Raw genomic sequence first — 17,345 nt, 5'->3', positions numbered from 1 at the left:
ATACAAATTTGTCCTTTTTTCACTTCTCTTCTGAAGTGGCCATTGCATGTGCCTGGTACTCATTATTAATAATAATAATAATATTAAATTAAATACTAATAAAATATTTAACACCTTAAGAAAACAATAGTTTCACACTTTTTTGTACTTTGTTATTATGAAACTATATTTCTCAAGATAGAAGGATAGAACATATCTTATTTTACAGTTTATTCAGTTCAGTCGCTCAGTCATATGCGACTCTTTGCAACCCCATGAATCACAGCACGCCAGGCCTCCCTGTCCATCACCAAATTCCGGAGTTCACTCAAACTCATGTCCATTGAGTCGGTGATGCCAGCCAGCCATCTCATCCTCTGTCGTCCCCTTCTCCTCCTGCCCCCAATCCCTCCCAGCATCACAATCGCTTTACTTAAAACTCTTCTACATTTCTATCTCCATTTATATTCTTGTCCTAGGTCACATAAATGTGATCTTGACCTCATGGAGCTTACCATCTGCTATGATCTGAATTGTGTCCCCCACCCAAAATTCCTATTTTGAAGCTCTAATTCCCCAATGACTGACTATATTTGGAGATAGGATCTTCAGGAGGTAATTACAGTTAAATGAGTTCATAAGAGTGGGGGGCCCTGATCCAATAGGCCTGGAGACCTTATAAGAAGAGGAGGAGCTCGATCCTTGATCTTTCCCTTTCTCTACACTCCCCACCCTTATACACATACACACATAGAGGAAAGGTCATGTGAGCATACAGTGAGAACAGTAAGAAAATGGCCTTTTATCTGCCAGCCAGGAAGACAGTTCTCTTTAGAAACCAACCAGGCCGGCACTGTGATCCTCCTGGACATCTAGCCTCGAGAACTATGAGAAAATAAATTTCTATTGTTTAAGCCCTCAGCCTATGGTATTTTGTTATGGCAACCCAACCAAACTAATAGATAATCCATTGAGAGATGAAAGACAAATAATTCTTCATCTATAATTTCTATGAGAACTATGAAGGAAAAGTAGAGGGTTTGATCAAAGTACATCATGGAAAACCCAACTTGGCCTAGGGACAGCAAGGTATAGACGAGATCAGAAAAGCCTTTCATAAGGAAGTGAGATGTAAGCTGAGACTAAGTAGGAGGTATAGATGAAGAAAAGATCATTCCAGGTACAGAGAACACACTGTGCAAAATATAGAGACAAAAATAGGAACCAGATTGTACAGACAGTTTCATGGGCCATGTCAAGAGTTTCAGATGTGATCCTAAGACTATTACTCTTAAGAGTAATACAAATATACACTAAATGAATTTAAATAAACATCAAATAATCAAATCTGTACTTTAAAAACCTTCTTCTGGCTATTTTATGATGGGTACGTGTACTGGAGGGTAAGCAATGCTAGACAAAGACTAGTTAGAAGCTATAGGAGTAGCAGAGCCAACAGATTACAACAGCTTGGACTATATAGGCATACAAGCGCTTGTAGAAACGAGAAGGAATTGGCGCTATTTAGAGGTATAGTACAATATAAAGGAGCTGGAATGAGGCAGAGAAAGGTAACAAGGATAATGAAGTTTTCGATCTTGAGGAAGTGGTACCATTTAGTAAGCTAGAAAATAAGAGAGGAGTAGGTTTCTGAGAAAGACAATGATCTCGGTTTTATAAATGCTAATGCTGAGCTGACTTTGAGATATTCAAATACATTATAGTAGTTGCAAGGTCAAGAGATATAAATGTGCAAATGATCAGAATAATAACTACTTTCAACGTAAGAGTAACATACAGGTTCTCACAACTTTTCCATTTTCAGGTCTTGTGTCTATACACTTATGGCTCACTGACAAACCATGTTCATTTTTTAACAACAAAATAGCTCCTGCTGGGAAATCAGTAGTAACTATTGTGCCATTCCTTCCAATCTCTGTCAATCCCTACCTTCCCCCACTGGGAGGTAGAGAACCTATGTAAGACCATTTTCTCTATAAGCCCAATTTTAAAAAATAGACTATTAAATATAACACAAAGCTATCACTCTGGCCTTCAAAGTTATTACAGGTATCAAAATTTCCTGACTTGCAAAGTCCACAGAGAAACTAAAGCCTTATATCAGGCACTATTGACACACACAAAGGATTTACAATGTGTAGCAGGTGGTACCTCTTTTTAGCACATTCTCCTGAAGCATTCATCTAGACAAATACCATCAAGTTGCATCAGAGAGGGAAAGTACATGATACTGTTTCACATGTCAGTTTCACAGAGCTAAAGTTTGATACATCCAATCCTTGAGCCCCAGGAAGTCTTCCCTGCCCACTGACTACCATTGCAGACACCTGGCATTTACTCTTGATAGCTTATGGTGAACGATTTCGGATTCGGGATCTCCGAAGAAGAAGATTTAGCTTCGGGACCAGGGACCAGGCTTGATCACTCAAGAGCCTTTGTGTATCAGTTTTATTAAAGCATAAAAAGGGACAAAGAAAGCTTCTGACAAAGACATCAGAAGGGGGATAGAGAGTGCGCCCCCCTCACTAGTCTTAGCAAGACAGCTATATACTTTTTCAATTGGTTATTACAGTAAATCAAAAGAATGTCTCAAGGTTGTAAAGGTCTTACCAGACCCACTCCCACAATATACATTTTTAAGATAACAGGATTAGAACTAACAATAGAAAAGGAAAGATATAGCCATTTGAATGCAGAGTTCCAAAGAATAGCAAGGTTCTTCCTTTTCTCCTTTGCCTCTCACTTCTCTTCTTGTCTCAGCTATTTGAAAGGCCTCCTCAGACAACCATTTTGCCTTTTTGCATTTCTTTTTCTTGGGGATGGTCCCTACTTGATGGTCACTTTTCTTGATCACTGCTTCCTGGACAATGTCTCAAACCTCTTTCCATAGTTCTTCAGGCACTTGGTCTGTCAGATCTAATCTCTTGAATCTATTTGTCACTTTCAAAAGTTCCAAAGAACAACAAGGATTAAAAAAAAAATCTTCCTCAGTGTCAACACAAAGAAATAGGGAAAAAGAACAGAATGGGAAAGACTAGAGATCTCTTCAAGAAAATTAGAGATAGCAAAGGAACATTTCATACAAAGGTGGGCACGATAAAGGACAGAAATGGTATGGACCTAACAGAAGCAGAAGATATTAAGAAGTTGCAAGAATGCACAGAAGAACTAACCAAAAGAGAGCTCCATGATCCAGATAACCACGATGGTGTGATCACTCTCCTAGAGCTAGATATCCTGGAATGCAAAGTGAAGTGGGCCTTAGGAAGCGTCACTATGAACAAAGCTAGCGGAGGTGATGGAGATCCAGGTGAGTTATTTCAAATCCTAAAAAATGATGCTGTGAAAGTGCTGCACTCAATACTCCAGCAAATTTGGAAAACGCAGCAGTGGCCACAGGACTGGAAAAGGTCAGTTTTCATTCCAGTCCCAAAGAAAGGCAATGCCAAAGAATGTTCAAACCACCACACAATTGCACTCATCTCACACGCTAGCAAAGTAATGCTCAAAATTCTCCAAGCAAGACTTCAATAGTACGTGAACGGTGAACTTCCAGATGTTCAAGCTGGATTTAGAAAAGGCAGAGGAACCAGAGATCAAATTGCCAAAATCTGTCAGATCATAGAAAAGGCAAGAGAATTCCAGAAAAACATCTACTTCTGCTTTATTGATTATGCCCAAAGCCTTTGACTGTATAGAGCACAACAAACTGTGGGAAATTCTGAAAGAGATAGGAATACCAGACCACCTTACCTGTCTCCTGAGAAACCTGCATGCAGGTCAAGAAGTAACAGTTAGAACCAGACATGGAACAACACACTGCTTCCAAATTGGGAATATTGTTACTTTGCTTATTTAACTTATATGCAGAGTACATGATGAGGAACGCTGGGCTGGATGAAGCACAAGCAGGAATCAAGATTGCTGAAAGAAATATCAACAACCTCAGATATGCAGATGACACCACCCTTATGGCAGAAAGCGAAGAACTAAAGAGTCTCTTGATGAGAGTGAAAGAGGAGAGTGAAAAACTGGCTTAAAGCTCATCATTCAGAAAACTAAGATCATGGCATCTGGTCCCTTCACTTCATGGAAAATAGATGGGGAAACAGTGGAAACAGTGAGAGACTTTATATTTGGGGGCTCCAAAATCACTGCAGATGGTGACTGTAGCCATGAAATTAAAAGACGCTTGGTCCTTGGAAGAAAAGCTATGACAAACCTAGAAGACATTACTTTGCCAACAAAGGTCCGTCTAGTCAAGGCGATGGTTTTTCCAGTGGTCATGTATGGATGTGAGAGGTAGACTATAAAGAAAGCTGAGAGCTGAAGAACTGATCCTTTTGAACTGTGGTGTTGGAGAAGACTCTTGAGAGTCCCTTGGATTGCAAGGAGATCCAACCAGTCCATCCTAAAGGAAATCAGTCCTGAATATTCATTGGAATGACTGATGCTGAAGCTGAAACTCCAATACTTTGGCCACCTGATGAGAAGAAATGACTCACTGGAAAAGACCCTGACGCTAGGAAAGATAGAAGGCAGAAGGAGAAGGGGATGACAGAGGATGAGATGGTTGGATGGCATCACCGACTTGATGCACATGAGTTTGAGCAAGCTCTGGGAGTTGGTGATGGACAGGGAAGCCTGGTGTGCAGCAGTCCATGGGGTCCCAAAGAGTCGGACATGACTGAGCAACTGAATTGAACTGAACTGAACAGACTTTAAGGGAAAACATATCCTTGAGTAAGATGAGTTGTTTTATTGCGCAATCATCAGCTCTGAGCTTAAAGAAAAAACATTTGTCCTTTTCTCCTCCTTGAGAACTTCAGAACCCTATCTCTTCCTCAAGAACCCCAGACCTTTCTCCTCCTCGGGGACCACAGACTTCTTATCAACCTACCTAAGAATTGACTCTCCCACTTTCATCCAATATCTGATGTCCTAGTCCACTGATCAAATGAGTAAGTCAACACTGCAAAGGTAACTATCCTCAAGGACTCAAGTTTAATAAAGGCTACCAAGAGCAACACACACTCTATGACAGGTGATGTAGCTACCTTTTCACTCCTAAGTGATAAGTTTGTTCTTATCTCTACTGACTGCTCACAGCCTCAAAGAAATAAAAACATTTCAAGAAATATAAGGACAATTACCTTGAGTTGTAATATGTATAAGAAAAGCTTAACTTTCTGGGTAACTAAAGACTAGAACACTACTGACACTGAGCTCCTAAGAATAGGGCCTAGATATCGGTGCTGATTCACAAACCAAAAAAAAAAAAATCCTATTTGATAGGAACTGCTAAGAGGGGGTTCTGCCACAGACCCAGGCAAGGGAAGTCATTCAGAGCTGTTTCCACTGAGAAAAAAGCAAAACACAATATTCCTACGGCTTGGGTAAATAAATATAAATAGCTTTAGAACTTCATTTTCTTTCAATCATTTTCCCACAGATATGTACACTATCAACAAAGCTATCAGCTCCTCTAGGTCTGATACTCTAGACTAGATTTTTTCAATGCAATAATAAAAAAAAAAATAATACCCCAATGGGTTTAAATATGAAATAGTTTTCTAAAAATGAAAACAATTTTACTTCAGGAAGCCACATCTAAAATAAATGATATAAGCCAGGCCAAAAGAACTTTCATAACCAACCTGTCCAAAGTCTGTATCATTGCAGGCCTGGATGTTCTCATTCCCCATCTTGGGATTTAGCTGCTTTCTTCCTATTGTGATCAAAACCAACCATGAATCACCTGTGACTTTGCTAAGGCACCCTATTGCTCGTTTAACTTGGTTTAGGATCTTACTAATTTGTTTTTCTGAAGAATTTGCTGTTTTTAACAGGTAATTATAGCCTGCTAATAATAAAAACAGTAATAAACAGCTACCACTTTTTCAAAGTATACTAATTAAACAGGCACTGCAGTAAACACTTTAACAATAACAAATAGTTGAGTGCTAAATTGAAGGTTCTATGCCATACATTTTATATGCATAATCTTTTACAAATAAAATGAGGTATTTGAGGCTGCTGGGGACAAACTGTCAACACCCTGTCTAAGGCTAATACTTCCACATGTACTTAGATGGCCTCCATTATTGCTTAATTAAGAATATTCCAGCAGTTGTTCTCTCCACTCCTGCATGAATCTCCTTGATTACTGGATAATTTCAATGACATACAAACAAGATATATCTCCTATTTATACTTTGAAAAGAGAGAAAAATACTCAACTCCATTACCTTTCCAGTTCAGTTCAGTTCAGTTCAGTTCAGTCGCTCAGTGGTGTCCGACTCTTTGCGACCCCATGAATCGCAGCAAGCAAGGCCTCCCTGTCCATCACCAACTCCCAGAGTTCACTCAAACTCACGTCCATCGAGTCCGTGATGCCATCCAGCCACCTCATCCTCTGCTGTCCCCTTTTCCTACTGCCCCCAATCCCTCCCAGCATCAGAGTCTTTTCCAATGAGTCAACTCTTCGCATGAGGTGGCCAAAGTACTGGAGTTTTAGCTTTAGCATCATTCCTTCCAAAAACATCCATGACTGATCACCTTCAGAATGGACTGGTTGGATCTCCTTGCAGTCCAAGGGACTCTCAAGAGTCTCCTCCAACACCACACTTCAAAAGCATCAATTCTTCAGTGCTCAGCCTTCTTCACAGTCCAACTCTCACATCCATACATGACCACTGGAAAAACCATAGCCTTGACTAGATGGACCTTTGTTGGCAAAGTAATGTCTCTGCTTTTGAATATGCTATCTTGGTCATAACTTTTCTTCCAAGCAGTAAGCGTCTTTTAATTTCATGGCTGCAGTCACCAACTGCAGAGATTTTGGAGCCCAAAAAAATAAAGTCTGACACTGTTTCCACTGTTTCCCCATCTATTTCCCATGAAGTGATGGGACCAGATGCCATGATCTTCATTTTCTGAATGTTGAGCTTTAGCCAACTTTTTCACTCTCTTCTTTCACTTTCATCAAGAGGCTTTTTAGTTCCTCTTCACTTTCTGCCATAAGGGTGGTATCATCTGCATATCTGAGGTTATTGATATTTCTCCTAGCAATCTTGATTCCAGCTTGTGCTTCTTCCAGCCCAGCGTTTCTCATGATGTACTCTGCATATAAGTTAAATGAGCAGGGTGACAGTATACAGCCTTGACGTATTCCTTTTCCTACTTGGAACCAGTCTGTTGTTCCATGTCCAGTTCTAACTGTTGCTTCCTGACCTGCATATAGGTTTCTCAAGAGGCAGGTTAGGTGGTCTGGTATTCCCATCTCTTTCAGAATTTTCCACAGTTTATTGTGATCCACACAGTCAAAAGCTTCAGCATAGTCAATAAAGCAGAAGTAGATGTTTTTCTGGAACTCTCTTGCTTTTTCCATGATCCATTGGATGTTGGCCATTTGATCTCTGGTTCCTCTGCCTTTTCTAAAACCAGCTTGAACATCAGGGAGTTCACGGTTCATGTGTTGCTGAAGCCTGGCTTGGAGAATTTTGAGCATTACTTTACTAGCATGTGAGATGAGTGCAATTGTGCAGTAGTTTGAGCATTCTTTGGCATTGCCTTACTTTGGGATTGGAATAAAAACTGACCTTTTCCAGTCCTGTGGCCACTGCTGAGTTTTCCAAATTTGCTGACATATTGAGTGCAGCACTTTCACAGCATCATCAACTGGAATTCCATCACCTCCACTAGCTTTGTTCATAGTGATGCTTTCTAAGGCCCACTTGACTTCATATTCCAGGATGTCTGGCTCTTGGTGAGTGATCATACCATCGTGATTATCTTGGTCATGAAGATCTTTTTGTACAGTTCTTCCGTGTATTCTTGCCACCTCTTCTTAATATCTTCTGCTTCTGTTAGGTCCAGACCATTTCTCTCCTTTATCGAGCCCATCTTTGCATGAAATGTTCCCTTGGTATCTCTAATTTTCTGGAAGAGATCTCTAATCTTTCCCATTCTGTTGTTTTCCTATATTTCTTTACATTGATTGCTGAAGGCTTTCTTATCTCTTCTTGCTATTCTTTGGAACTCTGCATTCAGAAGCTTATATCTTTCCTTTTCTCCTTTGCTTTTCACCTCTCTTCTTTTCACAGCTATTTGTAAGGCCTCCCCAGACAGCCATTTTGCTTTTTTGCATTTCTTTTCCATGGGGATGGTCTTGATCCCTGTCTCCTGTACAATGTCACGAACCTCAGTCCATAGTTCATCAGGCACTCTATCAGATCTAGTCCCTCAAATCTATTTCTCACTTCCACTGTATAATCATAAGGGATTTGATTTAGGTCATCACCTAATTTCTAAAATCCTCTTTTCAGCAAATCACTTTGAAATAATAGTATAGACTACCTCATCCCCCCAAATATCAGAAAAGAAATAAGAATAATTAAATAAAACTCTATATATGCTTCACTTACCTTTAACAACTGTTAACATTGATTTTTTTCCCTCCATTCTCTTTTCCTCTCATTCGCTCCCTCTCTTGCTCTAACACATAAAGACACACACTTTTTGTTAATTAACTGAATCATTTGAAAGTCAGCTATAAACATCATAATAATTCCCCTCTCAAATACTTCCACAATTAATGACCTTGCTATAAGAACAAGGAACAACCACAAAATTGTCACACTAACAAAGTTTAATATTCGCACCTTTTCATCGAAAGCAAAGTCCGCATTCAAATTTCCTTAACTGTCCCAATAATATCCTTTAGCTATTTTTAAAAGTCGAGGATCCAACCAAAAATCAATCAAGAACTACATTTATTCACCAGGCCTCTTTTCTCCAACAAACTAGAACACATTCTTAGTGTTTGTGGTCTTTTACAACTTCAACATTTTTGAAGAGTTCAGGCCAGCAGTTTTACAGATTATCACCTCAATTTGAGCTTTTCTGATTGCTTCTTCATACATTAGATTGAAATTAGACATTTTTTAAAAATACAAATAGTACAGAGGTAATACTGTCTCCTATTCTGTCTTGAATCCATTCAAATCAAGCTTTGGACCCACCTCTGATTAATGTCACTTGCCAAGGTCACCAATTGGGTCTTCCCTATTACTAAACTCAAAAATCAATTCTTAGTTGTCATTTTACATAGCCTTGACACTTTCTTCTGGCTTTGGAAATACCACTCTCTCTTGGTTTTATTGCAACCTCACTTGGATGTCCTTTCTCAGGCTTCTTGAATGACATATTCTCCTTGTCTCCTAATAAGTAAATGCTGAACAGGCCCAGGGCTCAGTCCTTAGATCTCTTTTTTGACTAGATTCACTAACTCAACAGGTCAGTGCTTCTCAAACTAGCTGTGATGAAGGACCAAGTGAAATTTCCATCATTTATAAATCATTGCAAAACACAACAAATACAAAATAACAGAAAAATGACCAAATGCTTGAAGGTCACAACAATGTCAAATTGTTTAAACTTCTGTACTAAAGCAGTTCATTGATCATCACCTGTCAGTTGACTACACTTAAGTAGCATTTCAGTAGTTTATCTCATTCAATCCCATAACTTAAATCATCATCTATTAATATATGCTGTCAATCCCTAACTGTATAATTCCAGATCAGATCTCATCCTTGATCCCCAGGATTCACATATGCAATCTCTTTATCAACACTCTTTCTTGAATGTCAAGCAAGCACCAAAGTTGCAATTCCTCCAAAAACCGCCATCCTGCCCATCCCAAGAGCAACAATAACAACAACAACAAATCCCTGCTCCACTCACAATATTGTCGATCTTGTCAAGTAAATGGCAACCATATGCATCTACCTACTCAGCCTTAAAACCTCACTATCAACCTCAATCTCTCTTTTTCTCATATACCAAAATTAACTATCAGCAAATATTGACAGTTCTCCTTTTATACATCCAGAATCCATTCACTTCTCACCATCTAAGCTGCTACCACCCTGGCTAAGTAGTCATCATCTTGACTGAATTTTGTAGTGGTATCCTCACTTACTTTCCAGCTTTCGCTCCTGCTCTCCCCATAGTCTGAGCAACCAGTGACCTTGTTAAAACCTAAGACAACTACTCAATAACGGTGCTGGGACAGCTATGGACATTCAAAGGAATCAAATCGGACTCTTACCAATGCCACATATAAAAAGTAAGGTACCCTTACTTTCCTGATTTCTCTATTGAAGATGGTAAGTCACCCTCTGCCGTCTACTACACACTTGTACAAAGACATGCCCAGCTCTTTGCAGAAGAGGTACCATGGAGCTACCGTTATCTGGGAAGATGACTAAGCACAGAGTTCAGATGAACCAGTCATTTCATTTACAAGTGACGCATTTCAAGCCTAGAAATGATAGTTCCTGTTAAAACCATATATAACTTGTTAGTGGCAAAGTGTAGGTTAGTATCCATGTTTCTAAGATTCCTTCCAGAGTAAAATTCTTTCTACTCCTCTAATACTAATGATTTTTTTAAATTAAATTATTGTTCTGGTTAACTCTAAGTTCCCAAAATAGAGAAATGTATCTAATTGAAGCTTATAACCTCAGAACTTAGAACAGTGCCCAACAAACAGCAGGTATTAGTATGAATTTATTGAATGAACCACTGTTTAAATGTGAGTCAGTGTATTAAAAAGTATTTCTGGATAATTTCCATGGCGATCCAGTGGTTAGGACTCAGCACTTTCATTGTCAGAGCCTGAGTTCAATCCCCGGTCAAGGAACTAAGATCCTACAAGACACTCAGCGTGGCAATATTTAAAGGTAGTCAGAATAGGCCTCACTTTAGATACCACTAAAATAACCAAGAAATGTCTCTAAAGCTAAATTGATCTAAAATTTCCTCCAGTTTCAAACAAAAATCACTTGCACAGGATATCCTTCCTTCTCTGCAGACTATTCATTAGAGGTATACATTTCTGAAAGAAGTGATCAACCTCAGGCCTTTCATTTCACCTAACCTGAAGCAAAGGCAAAGCTCAGAGAACTTCCCAAAAAAGGAACCTAAAGAATTAAAAAAATGCCAGAAATAATAGGAAAGTCACCAAGTACAAATATTTGCTGAAGGTGATGCTGAAAAGTTACCCTCTTTCAATTATATATACCCACTCAGTGCATCGTTAAGTGCATCCATTAAGAGTCCTGGCAGCGCTCTTGCCCAGTTTTTAGAAGACTCAGGACACCTGAGAACCTAGAACTGAGATTCACTGCTAGAAATAAAGACAGAAAGGTGACTCTTAAATAATAAAATATATCCAAATTTAATCTAATATATTTATAAGAATTCTGAAAGTAACATACACTTAAACTAAAACTAAAAAATGAAGCACTATCACACATATTGCCTTTCTAATAACTATTAAAAAAGAAGAAAAACAGGTATCAAAATGTTCATTCTATAGATAAAGCAACTGAGAAGATGAAGCGATTCCTCTACAGTACAAAGTTAATTAAGTGACATAGCCAAGACTGACTCCTAGGAGTTTTCTGACTCATAACTCAAGTCTCTTTATATCAAATAACAGTGAGCTTTCATAAAGCAGCCAAAAGGACTTTATAAGAATCTCAGAGGACAATTTAATCATTAGAGCATTTTTACAAAGCAAAATCCCAGAAAGACAGTAACAGAAAAACCATGTGTTTCACACATTTTTAAACATATACGATGTATAAAGTATACTTAGTAAATATATATGAATACCGTTGTGTCCTCCTCCATAATTATGCCTCACGTATTTCTGTAAGGAAAAATTTCAAAGCCATTGTTTTAACATAGCCCTATTTCCTTACTGTTTCTCAAATTTGGTTTCTTAGCAAAATCATGGTGGGTGTGGGTGCAGGGGCAAAAAAATATAGGCTCTTGGGCCCCAACATGGAGATTTTAATTTAAATAAGTTCAGAATCAGCATTCTAGCTCCTTTTTATCATTTAAATGTTTGTTTTTAATCTGCATAATAAGCATTCTAAACGATCCTGATTAGCCAAATTTGCAGTACTACCCCCAAAATAATTCCTGAGGGAAAAAGCAGGCCAACAAAATATTAGAAATTAAAATCCTGGGACAAAGATCATTAATGAATTTCCCTGGGCCCTGAAGCCAGAATGAAACAAACAGGTAAACAATAGCCCCATTCCAACCGTGATCCCAAACTTAGCTTTTGTTTGCCTCAACTTGTTGACCTCTCCCCAGTACCATTTATGGGACAGATGCAGATGTTAAGAGCTTCAATTTTAACATTCGCAAAAAGCATGACTACTAAACTCAGTAAACTCCAGAACACAAGCATAAAAGACTGTGATGGGTATTTAAGTGGTGGCTTTCGCTCAAATGTTAGACAAAAATTGACATAGAGGAGAGGATTTGGGGTCGGGAGTGATGAGGGAGAACGGAAGAGCTGACAAACACAGTGAGAGAAGTTGGCTGGCCCACTGGTTTCACTGGCCCAGAAAAGAGTCCACAGAAAAACAGACTCATGAATACTCTGAGTGATACTGAAAACAGTCCCCAGGAGGGATTCCTGAGCAGGAGATCATAATTGTAATCATAATCATCATCTACTTACAAGCTGCCTCTTCTTGGAAGGCTCAGCTCCTTCTGAAAAACAAATCACAAACAAAGGTTAGAGAGAAAGAAGAACCCTTCTCAGTCCTAAAAGCCTGTGCTCTATGTCCTAGAAGATTTCTAGCATCATTTTAATAAGGGCAAAAACTCACTAGCTCTGAAAAATAACATTTTCCTTTGTCTCTTAAATTTAAGTGAAATAATAAAATTTAAGCAGTCTGGCTAACTATCATCTCATTCTTCCTTACTGAAGATGTTTCACAGAACACCTGCAGCAATTTCACCACTAGATGGAACCAACAGGCCACTGTAGATTCCAGGTACTCACTGGGCCAGCCACCAACTGCTGATAAATTGTGAAGGATTCATATCATTAGTTATGGGTATGAAAGGAATGAAATGGAATATTTTCTTTAATTATAAAATATTTTAAACAAATAAATTATAGAAAATAATACAATAGAGATGATGATACACACCGCTGGCATGAGAAATAACCCCTACAATAGAAGTTGGGCCCCTGTGACATGCTTTCCAAATTTACCAAGTCCCACCTCCCACTAGTCTCCACTTAACAACTATCTTAACTTTTTGTTTATCTTTTCCATATATGTCTTTATTTTTTATTATATATATCCTTAAATAATTACTAGCATTGTTTTATATATTTTTAAATTATATACTTATAAGACTGCATATATTCATCAGCTGACATCAATCTACACTATAATTAGGAGACTCACCCATGTGAATATATTTCACTTTAGTTCATACAGCTATAGCACAGCGGTCCAATCTATAAATTTTTATAATATTTATTTACTGATTCTCCAGTAAATGGAAACTTAATTTTCTTTCCATGTTTTTCTTCTCCAACAAGACAATGCTCCTATAAACATACTATACATGTTTTGTCATCCACGTGTATAAAAAGTTTCTTGGTAGTATACACTTAGATGTGGCATGAACTGAGTCAGAAATTGCTCCCAAAATGATGATTTACCTTCCCCTCCAATTTACCTTCCCCTCCAATCCAAATGTTCAAGCTGGATTTAGAAAAGGCAGAGGAACCAAAGATCAAATTGCCAACATCTGACAAATCATCAAAAAAGCAAGAGAGTTCCAGAAAAACATCTTTTACTTTATTGACTATGCCAAAGCCTTGGACTGTTTGGATCACAACAATCTGTGGAAAATTCTTAAAGAGATGGGAATACCAGACCACCTTACCTGCCTCCTGAGATATCTGTATGCAGATCAAGAAGCAACAGTTAGAACTGGACATGCAACAACAGACTGGTTCCAAATTGGGAAAGGAGTATGTCAAAGCTGTATATTGTCACCCTGCTTATTTAACTTCTATGCAGAATACATCATGAAGAACGCTGGACTGGATGAAGCACAAGCTGGAATCAAGGTTGCCGGGACAAATATCAATAACCTCAGATATGCAGATGACACCACCCTTACGGCAGAAAGCAAAGAACTAAAGAGCCTCTGGATGAAAGTGAAAGAGGAAAGTGAAAAAGTTGGCTTAAAAGGCAACATTCAGAAAACTAAGATCATGGCATCTGGTCCCATCACTTCATGGCAAATAGATGAGGAAACAATGGAAATAGTGACAGACTTATTTTGGGGGGCTCCAAAATCACTGCAAATGGTAACTGCAGCCATGAAATTAAAAGATGCTTGCTCCTTGGAAGAAAAGCTATGACCAACCTAGACAGCATATTAAAAAGCAGAGACATTACTTTACCAACAAAGGTCCATCTAGTCAAAGCTATGGTTTTTCCAGTAGTCACGTATGGATGTGAGAGTTGGACTATAAAGAAAACTGAGCACCGAAGAAATGATGCTTTTGAACTGTGGTGTTGGAGAAGACTCTTGAGAGTCCCTTGGACTGCAAGGAGATCCAACCAGTCCATCCTAAAGGAAATCAGTCCTGAATATTCATTGGAAGGACTGACGCTGAAGCTGAAACTCCAATACTTTTGGCCACCTGATGCAAAGAACCGACTCACTGGAAAAGACCCTGATGCTGGGAAAGATAGAAGGCAGGAGGAGAAGGGGATGACAGAGGATGAGATGGTTGGAGGGCATCACCAACGCGATGGACATGAGCTTAAGTAGGCTCCGGAAGTTGATGGACAGGGAAGCGTGGTGTGCTGCAGTCCACGGGGTCACAAAGAGTCAGACACGGCTGAGCGACTGAACTGAACTGAACTGAACCAACACTTTCTAAGAGTTCTCCTTTTCAAACCTATCTCCCTAACTCCCGACACTTGAGTAAATTAAAGTGTGATGCTGGGTTATAGGATTGGTGTATGTTTAGTTTATAAGAAACTACTAGATCTTTTTCTAAAGTGATTGTATTAATACTATGTTTTACTTGTATTAACAATGTATGGGAGTTTCTATTGCTTCACATTCTAGCTAATATAGATTACCCTCACTAATAACATAAGAATTGCTCTACATTCATGCCACTTACATGATATCAGTATTTTAAATTTTAACCATTCTTGTGAGTATGTATTGGTATCTCACTGTTGGTTTAATTGACATTTTTCTGATAAGTGTTGAGCATGTCACATGCTTATTAGTCATCAGTATATATTCTTATATAAAATATTTTGCCGCCTTTATAAGTGAACTGTTTATCTTTTTACTATTGAGTAGAAGAGGTCCTCACATATTCTAGATACAAGTCCTTTGTTAGATACTTTGATAAATATTTTCTCCCAGCCTATGGCTGGCCTACTGGAGTTATCAATTGGTGTTTTTTTTCCCTTGGGGGGTGGGGAGCATGCGGTTTGCAGGATCTTAATTTCCTGACCAGGGATTGAACTAATGCCCTCTACAGTGGAGACAGTGCCCTAACCAATGGACCATCAGGAAATTCCTTTAAGTGGTACCTTTATGAGCAAAAGTTTTTAATTTTGATGAAGGTCAGCTTGCCAGTTTTCTTTTTTAATAGTGCTCTTAGTATCTTGTCTAAGAAGATTTTGTCCGTGCCAGGGACACAAAAAATATTTTCCTACATTTTATTTCCAAATGCTTTATGGTTTTAGCCTTTATGCTTAGGTTCATTATCCGTTTTGAATTGATGTAGGGGTAATATTTGATTATCCCCAAATTAGTATTACCCGAAATACTAACCAAATTAGTATTTCGGGTAATACTAATCTTACGTTTCTAGGTTAAACCAAACTTTGTCAAATATGCCATAAGATTATCTTTGCTAATATTTTATTAATGATTTTTACACCTATGTTCATAAGGGATAATGGCCTTCAGTTTTCTTTTACTATAATGCCTTTGTCAGATTTTGGTATCACAATTATGCCAGTCTCCTAAAACCAACTGCGAAGTGTTCCTGCCTCTCCTCTATTTTCTGAACGAGTTTGTCTAAGACTGGTATTATTTCACTAATAAAACATCCAGCGTCTGGAGGCTTTTATTTAGGACTTTTTGCTTCTACATTAGTAAATAAAACTGGGCTATGTACTTTTTCTTCTCAAGCTGTCTTGTTGGTTTTGGCATCATGGTTATACTATCCTCATAAAATGTCCTAGGAGAGTGTTCTCTTTCTATTTTCTGAAACAATATATGCAAAATTGGGAATATCATTCTTTGAATCTACATGACAGTTCTGGCTTTTTGAATAGTTTAAATAGGTGACACGGGGTGGGTTTATTAATATATTGGGGGGCAGTAACAATAAACAAGCTTCCCTAGTGGCTCAGTGGTAAAGAATCTGCCTGCAATGCAGAAGACACCAGAACCAGAGATGCAGGTTTGAACCCTGGGTCAGAAAGATCCCCTGGAGAAGGAAATGGCAACCCACTCCAGTATTCTTGCCTGGGAAATCCCATGGACAGAGGAGCCTCGTGGGATTCAGTCCATGGGGTCACCAAGATTCGGACATGACTGAGCTACTATAGAATAACAAACAATAAACAAAAATTCTATGAAATGCCTATTTGCCCCTCTCTGAATCACTTTTAGACAAGGAAATGAATCTATAGAAATCCATCCCTTCTCCAATCCTCACTAACCCTTGCACCTACACAAAAGCCTACATTTTCAAGATGGATGCCCAGGGCTCCAGATCAGTACTTCCAGTGCCAAGCTGTCCATAAAGACAGGCCTAAGGCAAAGTGAAACAAGGTAAGGTCTCCAATCAGATAAAAGCAATCCAAGGAACAATGATTTCCCTAACCTCCCTTTCCCAGGGAATATTCACAGCAGGCTGAGGAGGAAAGCTGCCTAATCAGGAAATTTGGCTAAGGCAAGAAAAGCACCCATTTAGGCAAATAACCATAAATTCTCTGACTCATCATTTACTCTTAGAAAGCATGAGGTAATAACTGACAATACATTACAACCTCCGGTGAAGCCTATTCCATTCAGCCTTCTCGAACCTACTAGTAGTTATCTCTGGACTCTATCCTTCATGATTGTTTGATTATCACATTCTGAACACATTCCAGTCTATCCCACCTTGATATAAGAAAAAAATTTCCCTGAATCACTGTACACCTCTCTTTAACAACTTAGCCTTATAAATGTTTTTTCCTCCTTCAGTCACATTTCTTGAATGAATTGTCTACATTCACTGTCTTCAACATATTGCCTCCTATTTTCTTCAACACAATGCAGATATCCCAAGACCCTAGCACCCCATTTTTCCCTCACCCTCCTTACCACCCCATTTAAGCCATTCTTGCCAGGTTACCAACGTCTTCGTGTAAAACCTTCACCACATTTTTAGTGTACTTTTCTTTTCTGTACTTGAC

The 17,345-nt window shown here is 38.6% G+C and overlaps 1 protein-coding gene across 5 annotated transcripts in view; it reads right to left on the bottom strand.

Moving 5' to 3' along the window:
• MAST2 (microtubule associated serine/threonine kinase 2) overlaps positions 1-17,345 on the bottom strand; it is a 199,617-nt gene that overhangs the window by 103,485 nt on the left and 78,787 nt on the right. For all 5 annotated transcript variants that reach the window (XM_027969430.2, XM_027969436.2, XM_060406588.1 and 2 more), the window contains one exon: positions 12,548-12,579. In XM_027969430.2, the coding sequence (XP_027825231.1) occupies positions 12,548-12,579 (32 nt within the window). The remainder of the gene's footprint in view (positions 1-12,547; positions 12,580-17,345) is intronic.

Source organism: Ovis aries, chromosome 1 (assembly GCF_016772045.2).
Source record: "Ovis aries strain OAR_USU_Benz2616 breed Rambouillet chromosome 1, ARS-UI_Ramb_v3.0, whole genome shotgun sequence".
Taxonomy (NCBI): domain Eukaryota; kingdom Metazoa; phylum Chordata; class Mammalia; order Artiodactyla; family Bovidae; genus Ovis; species Ovis aries.
This window is presented reverse-complemented; position numbering and strand designations above follow the sequence as displayed.